This window comes from Harpia harpyja, chromosome 19 (assembly GCF_026419915.1).
Source record: "Harpia harpyja isolate bHarHar1 chromosome 19, bHarHar1 primary haplotype, whole genome shotgun sequence".
In the NCBI taxonomy this organism is placed as follows: domain Eukaryota; kingdom Metazoa; phylum Chordata; class Aves; order Accipitriformes; family Accipitridae; genus Harpia; species Harpia harpyja.
Genome location: NC_068958.1, coordinates 12,899,223 through 12,918,524, shown reverse-complemented (window position 1 = coordinate 12,918,524; position 19,302 = coordinate 12,899,223). Strand labels below are relative to the sequence as shown.

Here is a 19,302-nt window from a genome sequence, read left to right as displayed (position 1 = left end):
GACATGCTGTTCCTAAAGAGGCAGGAGACCGTCAGCAAGGCCTCACCGGCTGCACCAGCTGTGGGACAGGCACCACCGGGGCTGCTCCGAATAAACCCGCAGTTGCAACACCCCAGCGGCCACAGCACAGCCAGAGGAGCAGGTCTAGCAACACCGAGTAACGCACCTCCTTAACGTTCCGCTGCCACGTCCCAAAACGGCTCACTCCCAAGTCTCCCGGGCAGCCGGGGCCAAGCGCGTCGCGGTGACAGAGGCCGCGGGCCGACTGCGCGGAGGGGTGACCCCCCAAGGGCGCCCGATGTCCAAGCGATGCCCAGATCACCCGCGACCTGGGAACCAGCTGCTCCTCCCGCATGCTGCTGCAAGGAGGACCCACAAAAACACCGACGCCGCCGAGGACCGTTAACTCCCGCGCCCGATTCCAGAAATGACGACAGCCAGCGGCTCGGGGTTTTCCCGCCTTTACTGCAGAACTTTCCGGGTGATTCAGACGCGGAGCTGAGGGATTTTATTCTCTCCCAGCTGAAGGAGCCAGGACGCTGGCACCTCCCCGAGGTGCAGCTCTCCCCTCACCCGCCGCCTTACGCGGGTTTCCCGCGAAACGGACACAAACCGGGGAAATTTTTCCGCCGAGCGGTGACCGGCACCCGAGGGCCGGGGAGCGGGACTCCCGCCGCCCCCCGCCTTGCGAGAGGCCCGAGGGGAAGCCCCCCTCCCCGGGCACGCGGGGAGTGGGAATCCGCCCTGCGCTGAGGCACGGGGCAGGCCCCACGCCGCCCTCCCTCGCCCCGGGGGCGTCCGGGAACCGATGCAGGCGGCCAAGGCCGCGGGGAGCGGCGGTGAGCCAGGGCAGCTGAGGCAGCCACTGCGGCCCACCGCGAACCACCGCCGCCGCCACGGAGCATGCCCGGCTCTGCCCAGCCGGGCGCGGCTATTGGTCAGCCATTCTGACAGCGCCGAGGACTAAGCCAGTCCCCTTCTGGGCACCGGGTTATTGGCAGTAACAGCAGCCTGTCAGAGTGCACAGGCGCGTGCCCGCCCGCCTCCACCCTGGCGTGGACTAGCCAATCGAATAGCGAGGAGGCTGATTGCTAGGTTTCTGTGCCTATTGTGAGCAACAGCGTCACCCCTGGATCGCTATTATGCCGAAGTCCACTGAGGAGCCCGAGGCCCCGCCCGCTGCGATATCGCGCCTCTCCCCGCTAATGAGAGGCCGCCTTTCCTGAAGGGCGTGCGCGCCGCCCTATCGGCGGGCACGGCGGCCGGCCCCGCCTCTGGAGGGGCGGCCGTTGGGCTGTGCCCCCCTGAGCGGCGGGCGCGGCCCCGGGCGGAGGCGCGCGGCGGCGGGCGGGGTCGGTGCCGGTGCCATGGCGGAGAGCGACTGGGACACGGTCACGGTGCTGCGCAAGAAGGGCCCTAGCGCGGCCCAGGCCAAGTCCAAGCAGGTCAGCGGGTGGCTCGTGACGGGGAGCAGCGGAGCGGCCTGGGCTTGGGTCTGGGTCTGGGCCTGGGCCTAGGCTTGGGCCTGGTGCGGCCGAGGCCCGGGCGAGCCTGCGGCAGGGCCCGGCTGATGCTGAGGGGGCGACTCCAGGTAGCGGAGCGCTCACCTCGGCACCTTTACTCTCCCCAGGCGATCCTGGCGGCCCAGCGGCGCGGAGAGGACGTGGAGACCTCCAAGAAGTGTGGGTATCCCGCGCCCTGGCTCCTTAGACAGCCGGCGGCGGCGGAGGGGAGGCCCGGGGAGCCCGGCCCGGCGGGCGCCGGTTCCCTGGCAGCGGTGCGGTGCGGTGCGGTGCGAGGACCCCGTCCCAGCCCACGCGAGGCCTGCCTGCCCCCCTGGCCCGCCCCACCGAGTCGCTCTTGAAGGCGGTCGCCTGGAAGGGCGGGGAGGGGGGGGTGGGGTATGGGGGCAGAAGGCAGCACCCCCAAGCTAAGGCAAAGGTCGTCCTAACTGGGGCCGCATAGACTTGAGAACGGCCAGGCACCCGACGGGGGGAGGGGGTGGGCAGCACCCTGGGGAAGCAGGGAGTGCTCTCCTGTAGCCGGCTCCGAGTTTCTGGTTGCCCAGAGGTGAGCTCTGGCTGGTGTCTGAAGAGCGCTCGGGAGAGCTTTCATGATCACAAAACTTAATTTTGAAACTTATTTCTCTTGTTGACAACATATGCGTAAGGATTTCAGTGACTGCTTATCTTCCTGGGGTGTTGCTCTTTACAAATTCCCTGTTTCCTGTCCAATGTAAATTCTCAGGTTCTCTCACCGTAGGGATGAGATTATGATGGTTGGAAATAAATAAATAACTGATGCTTGGACGAGGTTTAGTCAGCTTTGTCAAGAGACTGAGTGTCAGAGACTAATGTGAGAGAAAGGATTCAAACTATTACTTGAATACTGTAACTGAAATGAGACAAAATAAATAGCATGTTTTTGAACCTTGGGCTTTCAGCAAAGCTAAGTACAGTTAGAGTTTACTTATAAAAGGCATCAGAGAATTGATTAAAAGCCACTTATTGATGCTGCCTCATACCTGAGCAAACACGGTTCAAGTTCAAATATGAACCCCTCCCACACTGTAGCAGAAACATGCATGTCTGGAGGGAAGTTTGAATGTTAAATCCCCAAGCAACAGCAAGATCTTGCCTATCTGGAGTGAAGTTCAGATGTGAAGTAGAGAAAGGGGAGGGCTCTGCATGGCTGCGTTTAGACATCAGCATTAACAGGATTAAGATAACATGGGCTCTGACGGGCAGGATCCAGTTGCAATCAGTGCTGATGTTGGCATGTTGAAATCTTGAAAGCTCCCTGGGACCCTGGGCAGCTGAGTACTTAGAAAAAGCACTTTGATACTTTTTGGCACAGCTCTGAGCCTTGTTTTGTTGTTTGTCCTTGCTGGGTTTTTTTGTTTTTTTTTTTTTTGTTCTTGCTTTGAATGATAGGGGCAGCAGGCCAAAACAAACAACACTTTATTACAAAGAACACAGCCAAGCTCGACCGAGAAACAGAAGAGCTGCACCATGACAGAGTTCCCCTGGAGGTGGGCAAAGTGATCCAGCAGGGCCGACAGAGCAAGGGCATGACGCAGAAGGACTTGGCCACAGTGAGTATGGCCAGGGCCCACTGGCCTGTGCTCCCACTCTCCTGAGGCAGGTCTAGGCACCTCGAGGCGAAGGTGGACACTTTTCCTGTCCCCTCATGGGCAGCTGCAGTGGGATGGTATCATGAGCAGGAAGTTTGGTGAACGCAACGTCTCTGATGTCTGATCTCCAGGCAACATTAGTTATCTAGGAAATGTTTTAAGGGTTTATCTGTGCAGCCCTTGAACACCTGCTTGGAGATGGAGCGTTGCTGCAGCTGGTGAGCTGGTAGGCTTTTTTTTTCCTCTCTCCTGCCATCAACTCGGCACTGATGTGAGGTTTTTTGTACCATCTGGGCCTGACGCAGTGTTCAGAAGCTCACTGCTGTCTTAAGGAACAGCAATACATAGTGTTACTACTCCTCCTGGGAGGCTGAGGGAAGTAGAAGTCTGTCCAGGATGGGTGTCACCGTCATTGTGCCACTCAAATAGTGGAGGGAGGTTATAGTCATGGTGGAGTAAGCCTGGAAGTAGCACATTGTCTTCCAATCCTGGCATAATTAGAGGCTGTTATCTGTGTGAGTACGGGGCAGGTTGGTGCTGAGTGTTTGCTGTGTATGGAGCCAGTGTTTGAGACGCATCCTCTCTTTTTAGAAAATCAATGAAAAACCACAAGTTATTGCTGACTATGAATCAGGAAGAGCAATCCCCAATAACCAGGTTATGGGCAAGATCGAAAGAGCCATTGGTAAGTTAAGAAAGGAGACTTCAAAAGTAATGACAATGTTTTCAGTGCCTAGGAGGGATGATTTGGTTTAAGACATTTACATTTTCCATGTCAGGAACAGTTGCTGGCTGTAGGTTATTGTGGGTGTGGTGTCATTAAGCTGTGTTCTGATAAAACTCGGATCTGCTGACTGAAACCAGAACTCGGAGCTCTTGTTCTCCTTTGTTCTTCATCTTCATGCATGTGACCATGCCCTGGGGACCACCCCTGTATGCTGTCCCCCTCAAAATCAGTGAGACCCATGAAGGCGTGATTATACTTGGGAAAGTTATCTTCCAGCCACTAGTGTTGATGTTACTCTCCTAGGCTGGTTCAGATACTGTTTTCTAGGAAGATAGTTGGAGTGCAAGCAAGAATTGGAGCTTTGGCTGAAACTGGTCTGGTGCTCCTAGAAACTGAAGTAGGATTCTCCCTAACTCTGGTTCCCCTGCCCTCTTTTGGATGTTTTCTTCCTTATAGCAAAAATTTGAGGAAATAGTTATTGGGTGAATGATCGAGTGTTGATGGCAGCTGATGGTGGTCGTCTCCATTGTCTTATTCCAGGCCTTAAACTGCGTGGGAAGGATATTGGAAAACCGCTGGAAACCGGCCCCAAAGGGAAATGACAACAAAGCCTCGAAATCAGTTTGTTCAGACTGATCTTGTCTGGCTGGTTCTCCTTAGCCACCAGAATCTTTGTATTGCCAAGCTGAACAAGAGGGTTTCAGACTTGCTTTGGGGGGGAAATCTGCTGAATCTGTACCTGCTGTAAAAAGGCAACCTTAAAGAAGCGATTTTCCTGATTTTGTTTTTCCTTCCTCCTTTCCAGAGATTGAGGAACTAAACCCCCAAAAATACCGCATTGATTTGCCAGAAAACATGTGCGTCTTGGTGTTTAGAAGCAGCTAATGTTAAGACAGGGGTGGTCTGAAATGTCATCATTTAATTGGAACAATTTGGGGGATGGGTGGGTTATATTATATATAAATAATTTGGGAGAGTTGGGGCTTGATCAGTGTCTGCATTTGAAATGATGACTCAGTCACTGCATCACAGTGACATTTTTGTTTGTTCCTTCCAGCCTGTTTTAAAGAGATCTATAATAAAGTTTGATACCCTTCAGTTGCACAGGGTAGTTGCTGTGTGTTTACCAGCCAGTAGTAAATGTTGTGGTTGGGTGTGACTGGAGCTGCAGCACCCTCTTCCTTCTGGAAGCATAATTAATGGGACTACCTGGAGTGTTCGGGGGTAATGGCCGGGGCTGTCACAGCCTTCCTGGCTGCTCTGCTCCCTTCCCTGTCAGTGAGGACTGCAGCTTTGGCTTGCAGCCCAGAGATGAAATCAATGCTGTGGTTTTATCTTGTGCGGAGGTGAGTGGAGTCTCTGTGGAGTTCTACAGAGCAAGGTGGATGTGGAGACACTCAGTCGGGCATTTGTATGAAGCCTGAGCCCTCCTTACCTCTCTCCTCCGCCCTTACCCAGCTCCCACCAGCACAGCTTTGCTGGGGGGCTCGTTCCTGCAGGGTGCTGCCAGGACAGTGCTGTGGTGGAGCTGTAGGGATGGCACTCAGTGTGACTGTGGCATAACCTAAGTGGGACAGAGCTGAAGGGAGAGCTGTCCGCAGCAGGGCGAGAGGAAAAACGGGCTTTGATCACAAACTGGGAAAGCAGGATGCCCTGATCCCCTCCGGACCAGCGTGGGGGCTTGAGGAGAGCAGGATCCCTGATGGCCTGCTCGCCCGTGCAGAGGCTGAACGGGTCTGTTGGCTGTGGTACTTGGGTGGCAGGTTTGGCCATGGGCTGCTTAGGAGTTGCACAGTATTAAATTAAGTTTTGAAAGCTGGGGGGGAAGAGAGGTGTCCTGGGCTCAGGGTGGCCTGGGTGCGGGTATGGGCACCTGGGCCCTGAGCCCAGCCCGCACCTCAGGAACATTTTTCTTTTTCCCAATGACATTTAAATGCAAATTATCAAGAGCCCTTGAAAGGTGCGTGGGCAGTCCTGCAGTAGGTGGGCTATAGGGGGGTCAGAGCTGCTCTCTGCCCTCAGCTGTGCTGCGTGGTGCTCCCCACGCTGCTCCCTGCCCTCCGGGCCACCTCTCTACCTTCCCCAACCCACCCCCCCCCCCAAACCAGCCAGAAGCACTGGGCTTCATCCCCATGGTGGCTCTGTGTCCTGGGAGCTCTTGTGCTTAATCCTGGATGTGGGAAGGGGCTCATGCCCCATGCAGCACCCACGGATCTGCCCAGCCTGGGGGGGGCCAGGACTGCATGCTTTGCCCCCTTCCACGTTCAGGACCCTGTTTGGATGAGGATGGCCGCTGCAAGAAACTCCTGCTGACAGCACCTGTCAAAGCACGGGCATGTCACTACATCTTGGTGCAGAAAGTTCATGTTACAAAAGACAAAATTGCTTTTCCTGAGCGCTTGGAGGTACTGGAGGCAGCAGCACGTCCCTCTGTGGGGCCAGCGCCCCGGGGTGAGCGCCCGTGGCAGCTCCCTGATGTCATATGCTGAGGGCCGGAGGCGGCTGCTGGAGTGTGAGGTCTTGCTGGAGGGATGCTCTGCCCCGCATATGCCTCGCAGGCGTGAGGAGGCAATTACTGCTGTTGGCTTATTATTTCAATTCTCATCCCCTTCTTTTGGCACTGGAGATATAATGACCTTGTCCTGTAAAGAAAGGTGAACGGGAATCAGTTACAATAAACGTAGGCTGTGTCTAATTTGAAATACAAGGACTTCTTCCAGGCTGCAGAGGGGAGAACGTGCGTGCCGGCCCACCGTGACCCCAGCAGAAGAACCAAACCCCTCAGCGCACCCGGGGGGCCCCACGTCCTCTTTTGGGGTCAGTCCTGGGGCCAGTGGCTCTGCTGGGGACTATGTGGCACCAAACCCATCAAAGCAAACTGTGGGTTAAGCTGCCTCTCATGGTTTTGAGTTGCTGGCTTGAAGAGGATGAGCAATGTTTGCACAACCCGCTCCCTGCAGGGCTCTGCGGAGGAGGATCGCAGCCTCAGCTCTTTCTGGAGCGACTGCCTGACGGCAGCAGCAGCATTTCTAGGTCAGTCCTACAGCCCAGGGTCACTCGTTTGCCAGCAACCAGATAAGAGGCAAAGACCTTTGCACCTCCCTGATGTGTTGGCAGAGTGCGGGCTCAGGGGGAGCCCACCGGGATTTGCTGAACCTTCAGGAAAATGCTGTTTTGGCACGGTTGGGGGCAAGCGGGAAAGCCCTTCACCCCTGTCCTTACATCTCGAAAAGTGATGTTGTCGAAGCCCTGCGGAGTGTTGCTCTCCGCTGGCGTTGCGCTCACCAGCCCTCGCCGCTTCAGCCAGTACCAGCCTCCGGCAGCCACCAGTGCCAGGGTGATGACAGCCAGGAGAAGACCAAGCACCACCTCTGCCACAAAGCTGCCAGAGGATTTCTCTGCAGGGAGAGGAGATGCTGCCAGGCTCAACCCCCTGCCCAGGAGAGCTGGCTCCAGCCCCAGCCTCAGCGCCAGCACCCTGACTGGCACTGTGTCAACTTTTGACAGCCAGAACCTGCTCCGCACCTTCCATTGGCACCTCCTGGCTGGAATGGCAGCCCCTCCCAGTGCTGTACACGATGTCGTCCAGCGCCACTGTCCCCTCTATTGGCCACCTCCGTGTGGTGACCTCAAAGATGATCTGCAGGGGAAGATGGGATCTCGGGGGGTGATGCATGGGGAGGGCACCCTGCATCCCCAGAGGGTACCTTGCACCCCAGGGTGGCCTCGCTCACCTGGAACTCGCTGGGGCTCCGCACAGGCACCACACCGCCCCGCCAGCCCTGGCTCCGGTGCCCCACCATGGTCCACACTGTGCGTTGCCCCGCCACGCTGTGCAGCATCACCCGCAGCTCCCCACAGGCTGCAACGTGGTGGGGAACAGGCACCCCGACATCAACGGCTGTCTGGAGGCCCCCCAAGAACCTCCAAGCCCTCCCAGACGTGCCATCCTCTGCTGGGATGGCAGCACCCAGCAGGAATGGGCCATCCCCACTGCCTGGCCAGAGCTGAACCAGAGTGTCCATGGTCCCACGGGTGGGGAGGGGGTTTTCAGCCCCTGACTGAGCCCCTCGCTCCTATCATGGGCTCATGACACCTCCCCAGGGACAGCACCTCCTCCCTGCCCCTGCAGCGCTTACAGAGGTGCTCCGGGATGTCCATGTGGTACCAGAACTGCAGGCAGGAGTCGGCAGCAGCAGGCAGATGCTGGCTCTCCAGCCGGGCAGTGGTGCCCCCTGGGCCCAGCACACTGGTGTCAAAGTGCACGTAGTGACCTGGATGGGCACGGACAGAGTGCAGGGTGTCCCCAGTTGTGCAGCCCACCCTGTGCGTCCTGCTCCCCCACCCAAAATGCCCAGAGCAGTGCCTGGAGGATTGCGTGCCCCCCCCCCAGCCCCGCTCCTCACTGCTTTTGGGACGGAGTAGGCCCTCTCAGGTGAGGAGGGGACAGGGATGCTGTGGAGCCAGGCCCCCCCTGGGATGTCACCCATGAATGTCCCCCCATCCATCCCCAGCTCCTCTTCCTCTGGCCATGCCAGGGTGCCCTGGGAGTGATGGGTGTTTCCTACCGTTCCTTGTGCCCAGGGTGTGATCCTGCTCAGGGCTGGGGTACTTGGCAAGGGGCACCCCGCTCTTCCAGCCCCAGGCAAAGCTGTGCAGGTGGGGGTCTAGGGGGCTGCTCCAGCCGCACATGTCCCGCTCGAAGTCACAGGACGCTGGGAGGAAAGGAGGGGGGGGCTGTGACGCACCCAGTACTGCAGGCACCCACTGCCCTGCGCAGCCTGGTGGGAGGTGGGGCACCCGGGGTGGGGGGGAAGCCCCCAGTCCCCTCCCCACCACCCCCAGCTTTGGGCCAGGCCAAGCTCAGGGCAGGAGCAGGGTGCCCAGTGGCCACGGCAGAGCCATGATGGATGGGACAGACTGTCCTCATCCCCACGGCTGCGTGCCCCCTTGGGGTGCCCCGTCCCCCTCCGTCCGGTCCCCAGTGCCCCCATGGCACAGGCTCTCACCTGGCTCGGGGCAGGCTCCGTCCGACACATGCAGGTCATCCAGCGCGATGTACCCGTGGTTGCCCCCAGCTCCCACCGCCTCGAATATTGCCTGCCGGAGGCGGGCAGGGTGGCACACTGAGGTTGGCAGCTGCCGTGCACCCCTCATCACCCACAGCCTGTCCCCTTCCTGGCCGAGAGGTCCCCGGCACCGTCTCACCTGCCAGTCCCCATCCGGCCGGACAGTGACGTGGCCGCGGTGCCAGGCATCCCCCTCCATGGTGCTTATGCCCATCACCTTCCTCCGCACCCCACTCTGCTCCACAAAGACCCCGAGGAAGCCTGCCCAGGGCACCCACCATGGAGCAGGGGTCCGGGGCCGTGCCGTGCAGGGGACCCCCCCCCCATCCAGAGGTGCCGCCAGGGGCCTCAGGGAGGGTCTCGGTGCTCACCTGGGGTCCTGCCGCTCAGCTGGTACCAGAAGGCCAGGCACTGGGCAGGTGCAGAGGGCCGGTAGGGCTGGGAGGTGAGGGCAGCTGCGTGCCCTGCAGGCAGGGAGTCCCTGCCCGTGCTCACCACCATATAATGGCCTGGGGGAGAGAAGCCCCTGCGCCGTGACCCCTGCCCAGCCCTGCTGGGGGGAGCACCAGGGGACCACTGGGGCTGGGGATCCCCCCCAGGTTGGGGAGTCCTGGGGCTTGGAGACTCTGGGTTTGGGGAAGCCCCAGGGTTGGGGAGCCATGTACAGTACTGCCCTCTGCACATCCTGGGCAGGGCAGGCAGGACTCAAGGCAGATGGGCAGGGCAGGGAAGGCAAGCAGGATATAGGGCAGGCAGGATACAGGGCAGGTAGGCAGGGCTGGCATGGAGGACAGGAATGGCACTCAGGGCAGGCAGGACACTCAGGGCAGGCAGCAGGGCTCCCCCAGAGCCCCAGGAAGCCATGGCCCTGGTACCTGTGGCAGTGCCGGTGGTGTGGTCAGCCGGAGGGCCGGCAGTGGTGCCAGTGCCATTGCTCTGCCGCAGCCAGGTGCGCTGCCCACTGGCTGCCAGCCCGCAGGCACCCGCCTCGAAGGAGCAGGAGAGCTCAGCCCCACAGGGCCCCGCTGTCAGCGCCAGGTCGTCCAGCGCCATGTCCCCCAGGAACCCATCCCGCAGAGCCTCGAAGGCTACCTGCCACCAAGAGAGCGGTGTCAGACAGCCCTGCATCCTGCTGGCACCTGGTGGCACGGTGGGGACCCAGTCCTCACCCGGTACTGCCGCCGGCCCGTGGCAGGCAGCGTTGCCCATCCCCGGTGCCAAACACTGCCCTGGGTCCCCCGTCGGGTCCATAGCACCGTCTCCTCCACTCCTTCCAGCTGCAGCTTGAGGTTTAGGGTGCCTGGGCAGAGGGTAGCCTCAGGCAGCCATCCTGCACCCCTTGGGGACCCCGCTGTCCCCAGGGGAGCACAGCCCGGCTGGGGCATCCCCAGGAGGATGCCATGGGGCTGCATACCAATCTGTGGGCCGGCCAGGCGGTACCAGAAGGAGAGGCAGTGCGGGGCGGCAATGGGCTCCTGGCGATAGGTGACAAGCTGTGCCCTCTGCCCACGGCTCCACGGCGCGGTGGGGTCCACGGCCATGAAGTAGCCTGAGTGTTGGGGACAGCCAGGGTGGAGGGGACACGGACACGGATGGGTGCTCTGAGCTGTGCCCGCATCACCCGCACCCCAGTCCTGGATCCGGGTGCCCCCAGGCTGCCCCAGCCGAGCTCGCCCTGCAGGCATGGAGCTGCTTGGAGTGCAGGGCGCATCTCAGCCCTTGGGACAAGAGGCTGTGGGGTGCCCTGGGCTGCCCAGGGTCCCCAGGAGAGGAGCCAGCCCCTTACCCAAGCCGGTAGTGTGGTCGGAGCCCTGCCCCTGCCCTGTGCCACGGACCCATTTGAAGTCACTGGATTGATCCTGGTACCAGCCGCACATGCCCCTCTCGAAGTTGCAGGACAGCGCTGGCCGGAGAGAGGTGACAGTGGTGAGGGAGTGGGGATAAGGTACCCCAAAAGCAAATGGGTCCCCCAAATGTCCCTTTTCCTCTGCTCCCCTGCCCCACTCCCCAGGTTCACCCCATGCAGATGTCCTGGGACTGGATGCGTGCTCAGCCCTGACCCTAGGGCTTCTGCACCATGGTCCTGTCCCTGGGCTGGGGACAGGGTGACAGTCACCAGGCAGCCCCCATGGGAGCATTACCCATCTCTGCGGGCAGGGGGGCCAGGGTGCCCTCCTGCCCATGGCCGTCCTCCCTGCCCACGCGCCGCTGGCCATACCCGTGGCCCCCGGCGGCACCATGTCAAGGTGGCACTGCACAAATGTCACGTTATCGATCGCGGCGCTCGCCGAGTCTTGCAGATCCACCAGCCCCAGCAGCTCGACCTGGGGGCAGTGTGGCGGTGGCAGTGAGCCCAGGGTGCCTGGCAGCACTGGTACTGCCCTGCTGGCAGCCAACCAGGCTGGTCCCTGTGCCCCCGGGCACACCTGGAAGGGTCGGGTCCTTTCTCCCAGTGGGACATGGACACGTCCCCCGGCTGTGCCGCCGTGCCCCTGCATGTGCCAGGCCAGGTGGGTGATGCCAGTGGTGTGATCCACTACGCTGATGGTGAGGAAGCCTGGCACGAGAAGCGGTGCAGAGTCTGCAGGCACCGGCAGCCCCTGGCCGCCTGCTGGAGCCCCTCGTGGCCCCTGCACCCACGCAGCCCACAGTCACAGGGGACAGAGGTGGCGACAGGGACACCCTGGGTCCAGGACAGTGTAACGGGGCAGAGCGGGGCTGGGAGAGGCAGCAAAGGCAGGCAGGCAGGCGTGGGGGGCTCTGCCCTGTGCCAGGGTGGGTCAGGGAGTGGGCAGGGCACCCCAGGGATAACTGGGGGGGGGGGGAGGGCAGGGAACAGGCAGGGCACCCCGGGGCCGGGCAGGGGTGTTACCTTGGGGGCTGCTGTGGATGCGGTAGCTCATCTCCATGGCACAGGCGGGGCCGGAGGGGCCCAGCAGCGGCGTGCGCGCCCTCGCAGCAGCCACCATTTGTCCTTCTCCTGCCTGGAGGGCCAGGAAAGCCCCTGGGCATGGAAATACCCTGAGAGGTTGGGGCAGGGGCCCCGCATCCCTGGCAGCACCCCCAGCCCAGCACCCTGCCTGGGCATCACTGCCACCCATGTTGCAGTGGCACCCATCCACCCCAGCCGGGTGGGAGCAGGGGTCCCTGCACCCTGGGAGCTCCCACGGCGCTGGGGACCACAGACCATTGTCTCGGTGGTGGGAACAGCCTCACCTATGAGGACGGTGTCGGCAGGCTCAGTGGCCCTCTGCACACCCCAGCGCAGCTGCCCCACACTGACATCGTGCCAGCCCCCAGCCCCCGCCTCGAAGGTGGTTGCTCCTGCAAAAACTCAGGCTCAGCCCTGCCAGGCCACCGTGCTTCCCGGGGGCTGCGCAGGCACCCGCGTCCCCCGGCCGTGCCAGCCAAGGCATGCCTGTGTCCCCTCCACCTCCTGGCTACCGGGGTGCCCGGTGCCCGCCTGTGGCTCTCACCGCAGCGCTTCTCATCGGAGCCATCGGCACACGTCTCGGCGAAGTCGCAGGCCAGCTCTGTGGCGATGCAGCCCCCGCTGTCGCAGGCCACCTCCTCAGCTGCGCAGGGTCCGGCACCCACCTGGTTCAGCAGTGTGGTCAAAGGCTTCTCTGATGGCAAAACACCCCGGGACGGAGAGCAGCGGTGAGAGGGCCAGGCAGCATCATCAGCATCACCCCTTCAAGCCGCAGTCCCCTGTCCCTGAGCATCTCCCTGGCTCTCCATTTCCCCCAGCCCATCCCTGCCCTGCCCTGCCTCCTGCCACCAGACAAAGGGGACCAAGGGGGTTGGTGAGAACTGCCTGTGTGACTTGGCTCGGGCAGGAGGTTTTGGTGCAGGGAATGGAGCGTCACAGCTGCAGGACAAGGACCCCAGGCAACCCAGGCTGTGGGCCCCAGGGCAAGTGCTTGCCATTCTGCACCCAGGATGTCACCACGATGAGCAGAGGGATGGGCAGACCCTGCGGTGGGTCCTTTAGGGATGGTGCCATGGGGACAGACACCTGAGGACCACTGCCCACACCGGAGCAGGGGTGGGGGATGGCTGTCCTGTGGCTCACCCTGCTCCTGCACACAGCCCGGAGACAGGATCAGGTCATCGATGGCCACAGTCCCCATGCTGCCAGTCACCCCCTCGATCAGCACCTGCAGGGAAGCACCATGCCGGCAACATCAACATGGGGTCTTGCACGATATGGAGGGGCCAGGCAATGGTGCTGGGCAGGGGGGACACTGGGGAGCTGCAGGACAGGGGAAACCCAGCTCCTGTGATCGGTTGACATGTGCTTCCCCTAGGAAGGGGCTCGGTGGGAGTAGGGGTGATGCTGCAGCTGGAAGGGGTGCACAGGGTGGGCTGGCAGGGCCACAGTGGTCTTGGGGTGATGGTGTTGTCCCTGCACACAGCCATGGCCTGTGGCTGCCCAGGGGGGCTGTTGGGGGTGCCCTCCAGGGCCAGCTGGTAGGGGGTTGGGTTGTGTGGGTGGCCATGGGGGACAGGACATGGCTGAAGACACCCCACCCCCATGCTTTCCAGTGGTGTAGTCCCTGGGCTGGGCGGACTGGTAGGGGGATTTGGAGGTGTGGGCATAGGGACACGAGGGTGGCACATGCCAGCACCAGAGGCTCAGCTCTGGTCTCCAGTTCCAAGTTCAGCCCTGATCCCATGGGTGCATACTGGGGGTGGCCCTGTGCCCCTCGCCCCACAGGCAGGCCAGCTTGCCCCAGCATGGCACCAGCCCACCTTGAAGCTCTCTGTTGTGTTGAAGTCCACTCTCTCCCGGACCCAGCAGCTGCCCAGGTCCCCCGTCCTCTCCCTCACCAGGTGCTTGGTGGAGTTGGTCACGTAGGAGATGCTGAGGCTGCTGGTGGCCGAGCCGTGGAGGTGGCAGTACAGCACGAGCTGGGGATGGGGGTGGGGAGCGAGCCCTGAAGCCCCAGGGCAGGGGCATGCAGCCCCCCTGCACCCCATGGCATGGCTGCTGCCTCACGGGATGCTCACAAAGGTGGGCTGGAGGAGCTCAGACCTTCCAACAGGCACCACAGTTGCAAGCAAACCACCCTCAAAAACCCACTGCTTATCCCCAGCAAAGGGCCAACTGCAGCCCCAGCCCCACAGCTGGGGACCCCGTGCCCCACCACCACCATGCCCACACAGGCTGTGACACAGGGTCCTGGCTGTGACTCACGGAGCAGGAGTTGGTGGCCTGGAAAGTGGGACTGCTGAGCCGGGCCGGGCTGCTGGCCCCCATGGCTGAGGTGCTGCCCACATGGAGGAAAAAACCTGCAGGAGATGTCAGGAAGGGGCTGAGTGGTGCCAGGTTGGGCGTGCAGGTGCAAGACACTGTTTTCCCAGCACAGCCTTAAGCTAAGCCCAGGTGCGTGTTGCTCCAGGGGCCGGATGACACGTCTTCCCCAGGACCAGTGATGCCCCAGGGACCTGCTGTGGGACTCCTCTGGGGTGCCGGTGCCCAGCCACGTACCTGCCCTGCTGTTATTGCTGTGGTCCCGGGTGGGGATACCGTATGCGGTCCCCAGGTTCAGGCTCGTGTTTCTCTCCCACGCCGGCTGCCCAGCCGCCACCTCCCAGCTGCAGAGATTTTGCTCAAAGGAGCAGAGAGTGAAGGACTCTGCAGGGAGGGAGGCAGAGCAGATTGACCCAGGGACTGGGGGATCCCAGCCCTCCCCCCAACAGGGAGGTCCCTGCAATGGGCTTGGCTGATGCCACTCCTCCGCAAAACCCTTGGGGTGATTTTGCCCCTCCAATTGCACAGCCGTGCGGCAGAGCTGGGGTAACCCCTGCCAGCCCCATAGCCTGGCTGTCCCCCACCAGGGCAGACCCTTAGCCCATCCGTGTGGTCAGCAGACTGGTGGGCAGGACCCCCTCCCCAGGGCCAGGGTTGCTCACTGCACCACGTTGCATCCTCGTCCGATCCGTCTCCACAGTCATCGGTGCCATCACAGAAGCGGTGTTGTGCCAGGCAGAAGCCCCGGCTGCAGCGGCTCTCCTCCGCCCCACAGACCTGCTGCCCGGGCTCTGGGGTGGTGGGACACGCCCTCAGCAAATGGCTGGCCCCGCAGGGATGCCAGCACATGCTGGGCTCCCTTCGCACTCTTCCCTGGTGTTGCTCGAGGGACAGGCTTTCACTGCCTGCCCCACGCTCTGGCCAGGGCAAGAAACAGCGGGCAGCAGGAGAGCCCCCCCGGGGTGCAAAGCCCAAACCAATTCCCCCAGGGATCCCTGCTCCCGTCTCATCCCAGCAGATGAGGGACTCACCCTGCAAGCCGCAGTTCCTGAAGACGATGTCATCGAGCGCCAGCTCTGCCCCGCACGTGGGCGGTTGTGTCAGGGAGAAGATGAGCTGCCGATGAGAGGACGAGGATGGCATGAGCTGAGCATCTGCCTGAGCTGCCAGGGCATCCTCGGCTCCTGGTGCATCACCTGGCTCCTCTGGCCCCAGCTTGCGAGGACGATGCCCAGGTACCGACACTGCCCTGTCTCACCTGGAACCGCTCTGCAATCCGGCCTGGGTAGGCGACCAGCTGGTGCCAGCCCTCGCCTCCACGCTCGGGGCTCTGCCACAGCCCCACCACCTCATCCTTGTATGCCATGGCCAAGCGCAGCAGCGGCCGCTCCGTCTGGTTGAGCCCTGCAGGGAGCCCCAAAACATGGCCCTTGGCACTGGGCATGGGGACGAACTGCACCCCACCAGCTCTGGGGACCAGAGCCGGGACCCCTGGGTCCCGCCAGCTCTGCTTGCAGAGCATGGAAGAGGCGAGCAGGATGGCAAGGACCCACGTTGAGGTGCCGGTGGCTCTGTCCCTGCCATGGGGGCAGATGACCCCAGCCCTCCCCACTGCCCCCCCATCATCACTTCCCCGTGTCTGGTACCCTGAGGCCCATCCGTGCCCACCATGGGCACCCTCACCGCTTCCTGAGAGGTGGTACCAGGCCCTGATCTCGCACGTGGCAGCTGCTTCCCGCATCACTGGTGACCTGAGCCAGGCTGTGGCCATGGTCTTTGCCGGGGGGGACACGGTCACCATGAACCACCCTGGGGAGGGCAGAGAGCAGAGCAGGGGCTGCAGCCCCATGGGATGGCACCAGAGCTGCGGCTGGCACCGCTCCTGCCCCACCATGGGTCTGCTCCATCCACCGCACCCTACAAGCCTACCCTGGCTTCAGGGTACCCATGACGCAAAGGTGCAGTGCTGTGGGTGCCTGGACCCCACTCACCAGCCAAGCAGCCCCCACTTACCCAAGTCGGTGCCCACGGTGTGGTCTGAGTGGGGCCCTGTGCCCCACGTGGCCAGGCTGGCCCGGCCCCGCACCCATCTGTAAGCCGAGGTGCTCACGTCCTGCCAGCCACAGTCGCCTTCCTCAAAATCACAGGTGAATGGGGTGCCCAGCACCGCCGAGCCCCGCAGGTACCCTGAGGGTGGGCGGATGGGGTGTCAGGGCAGGCTGGGTCCACCCTGGGGGACCTGCACCCACCCTGGGGGACCTGCACCCATACCCTGGGGTCCTGTAGCCATCCTGGGGTCCCGCACCCCCCTAGAGGACCTGCGTCCAGCCTGGGCACCTGCACCCACCCCAAGGCGCCTAGGCCCACCCTGGGGACCTGCACCCACAAGGCCCCCAGCTCCATCACCTGCTCTCGCCCCAGGAGCAGGGCCGGGGAGTGGGGCTGCGGGGCTGGGGGGGCCGGGTACCCACCACACTGATTCTCATCAGAGCAGTTGCTGCAGTCACAGATGAAGTTGCAGAGCTGCTCGGCTGCACTCCTGCAGCTGTTGACAACCATGGACCCGCTGGGGAGGATGGTCCCAGCTATGGGAGAGACAACGGGGCTGAAAAGACCGCGAGGATCTGGGCATGGTGCCCGTGGCAAGTGACAGAGAGCACACGTGTCCTGCAGGTGACATTCGTCTGGGCTCCCTGGTTTGGGACCCTGCTGGGGGATGCGCTGAGCTCTCAGTGGCATCGTCCTTTAGCATTGCCCCTTGGATGGGACCCCCCACTGCTGCCCTGACACCCCACAACTCCCACATCTCCTGCTTTGCCATCTCCCACTGCCAGCCCGGCTCCCGCGCACCCTTGGGGTGCCAGAGCCTGCCAGGGCTGGGGCACTGACCCTCCAGCCTGGTATATCACACTCCTGCTCCGAGTCTCAGCCTTTGTTTTGGGGGAAACAGGAAAGTTTGGGCATTTTCCTTCCCATGCTGAGCAAAGCCATCGGCAATGGTGGCTCTGGCACTAGCTTGCCCTGGGGAATCCGGGGCTGATCTTTGCTGGTGGAGCCCAAAGAGTGTTTTGCTGGGCTGTACCTGCCCCAGCCCCCCCCAGAACAGCTCACACACACCCCCCCCCAGAGCTGGGGAAGCAGCTATCCCCATGGCAGCCCCCGCCGGGGAGGGACGGAGCCCCTTCCCCCTTCCCTCCCCACAGTGTGACCCCCGTATCGGCAGAGAGCTCACCCAGCAGCAGCAGGAGGGTGAGCACCACTGGCCTGGCCATCTCAGCCTCCGGGCTGCAGCAACAGTAAAATGGAGCCGGGAGAGGCACGGGGCCGTCAAGGGACGCCACGCCGTGAGCCCAGGGCTGGAATCTGCTCCCGGGGACCTGCCCCGTTGGACTTCAGCCCTGCCGTTATCTGCTTCCCAGCCCCGGCAGCAGGGTTTATGGTGAGGCGGTTCACCAGGCTGGGACAGGTCACCCATGGTCCTGCTGCCTAGCACCACTGCCAGCATCACAGGTGGTGAGCTGGCAGCTGTGCATCCCCAGGAGACCTTCGGCTGCTCTTCCCCACCAACCCCCCCTTCTTCAGCCCCCCTTTTCCAACCAGGACAAGATGCTGGATGCTGCTCTGACTGGGATGGGGCCAGCTAGCACAGCCCAGTGGCACACAGCAGCTCAGAGAGGGAAAAGGCCACTTCTTCCTGACGAGCTGGCGATGCTGCCAGCCCCGGGAGAGAAGCTGGCACCCCTGAGAATAAAGAGCAGTGGGAGAGCCTCTGGCTGCAGGGCACAGTCTTTGGGTGCAAGGCACAGGCTGGCAGTGGGGTGCACCCTGGCCAGGGAGGGCAGCTGTGCTGGGGGGGCAGTGGGAATGGAATGCAAGGAGTGACCCCAAGGCAGGAAAGATATAAATGGGTCATGATGCACCCAGGCAATGGTGAGTTGCAGCAGGCAGGGATCCTTAGGACCTAGGGGGTTTAGCCATAAAAATTTTGGGTCTTTGAATTCAGAACAAAACTCTGGCTCTCTGGAGACTTGGGACAGGCTGGGAGAGGAGGCAGGGACAGACAGGAGGAGCAGCCTGTCCCAGCACTCAGCTGAGCTGTCCTTGCCAAAAGCTGGGGCTCCAGTGCACCCCAGCCCCAGCAACCCGCCAGGGCAGTCCCCAGGGACATGCAGATGGTAGGGAGGAGGGGGGTCTCAGCTTGCCCAGTCTGGGCAGAGCAGCTTGGCAGCCCTGTGCTCCCGCTGCCACATGCAGTCTGTGCAGCAGCCGCCTTGGGAGGGTGCCCAGGCCAGCGCAGAGCCTGGCAGGCTGCCTGCAGTGCTCCTTCACCAGGCTCTTGACAGCCTCTCTCCAGCCCTTGCCCTCTTCCCCAGCCCCAGCAGGCAGCCCCTGGCCCTGGGGACCCAGAGGTGTCATCAGCAGGAGCCAGCCCTCACCCCTGCCTGCACTGCTCCAGCTGGCAGAAGCATCTCAGCACCCAGCTCATAACTGCCACAGGGCAAAGGGGGACAGCTCTAGGGCCACAACCAGGTCACTCCTGGGACAGAACAACCCCAGCAGAGCCCCAGGAAGGGCTGTTCACAGCCTGGAAGGAGCATGGCTCGGCAGCCAGAGCCCCCCACGGCACCACCGGCGCTGCCTGGTGATGGCAACCACTGCCCCTGCCTCAGTTTCCCCACCTGGGCAGGGGAAGCTGCTGCCAGGGCTCATGGGGGGTGGCACTGTCCCAGGGGAGCCCTCCTGCCTCTGCTGCCAGCAGCCCCTGTGCCTGGAGACGGGCCCCTGGGCCCCTGTTGCTGAAGGCTGAGCGCAGTTTTCTCCCCTCCTAGCCGATGGCCTTGGACAGCAGATTGCAGCGCGATTGCATCAGGGCAGTAAAACGCAGGGTTCGGCTCCTTCCCCCAGCATGTGCCAGGACCGATGGAGGCCAGAAACCCAGCACCCTCCCAGCCTGGGCACCCTGGGGCTGGCAGCACCTGCAGGCAGGAGCCCTGCCCTTCCCCTGCTGCCTGGAGACCTGGCAGGCACCAAGCTGACCACAAGCCAGCACTGCAGCCTCCGGCAAAGCAGCCACTGGCCTCCTGGGTGCCATAGGCAGAGCATCTCCAGCAGGTCT

At 62.3% G+C, this 19,302-nt stretch overlaps 2 protein-coding genes across 6 annotated transcripts; one reads left to right on the top strand and one right to left on the bottom strand.

Moving 5' to 3' along the window:
• Positions 1-1,281: 1,281 nt before the first annotated feature.
• Positions 1,282-4,964, top strand: EDF1 (endothelial differentiation related factor 1). The gene is made up of 5 exons (XM_052815074.1): positions 1,282-1,445; positions 1,631-1,682; positions 2,934-3,094; positions 3,725-3,818; positions 4,401-4,964. The coding sequence occupies exons 1-5, from the start codon at positions 1,368-1,370 to the stop codon at positions 4,460-4,462; spliced, it is 447 nt and encodes a 148-aa protein (XP_052671034.1). The 5' UTR covers positions 1,282-1,367; the 3' UTR covers positions 4,463-4,964.
• A 1,232-nt stretch (positions 4,965-6,196) lies between these two features.
• Positions 6,197-18,939, bottom strand: MAMDC4 (MAM domain containing 4). 5 transcript variants are annotated; one of them, XM_052815026.1, is made up of 28 exons: positions 16,658-17,080; positions 16,200-16,373; positions 15,870-15,995; positions 15,445-15,590; positions 15,218-15,302; positions 14,849-14,977; positions 14,424-14,570; positions 14,130-14,224; positions 13,685-13,843; positions 13,005-13,089; positions 12,406-12,555; positions 12,146-12,253; positions 11,802-11,933; positions 11,356-11,486; positions 11,148-11,253; positions 10,716-10,832; positions 10,344-10,478; positions 10,099-10,229; positions 9,805-10,021; positions 9,301-9,438; positions 9,069-9,190; positions 8,870-8,960; positions 8,429-8,575; positions 8,000-8,134; positions 7,595-7,722; positions 7,386-7,500; positions 7,083-7,258; positions 6,197-6,502 (listed from the first exon to the last, which is right to left on the bottom strand). In XM_052815026.1, exons 1-28 carry the CDS (start codon positions 16,923-16,925, stop codon positions 6,455-6,457), a joined length of 3,741 nt encoding a protein of 1,246 aa, XP_052670986.1. In that variant the 5' UTR covers positions 16,926-17,080; the 3' UTR covers positions 6,197-6,454. The 5 variants fall into 5 exon arrangements, with proteins under 5 accessions (XP_052670986.1, XP_052670983.1, XP_052670985.1 ...); XM_052815023.1 differs by adding an exon at positions 17,419-18,939 and having other exon boundaries at positions 10,716-11,253; positions 15,445-15,995; positions 16,658-16,771; XM_052815025.1 differs by having other exon boundaries at positions 15,445-15,995.
• Positions 18,940-19,302: the final 363 nt, after the last annotated feature.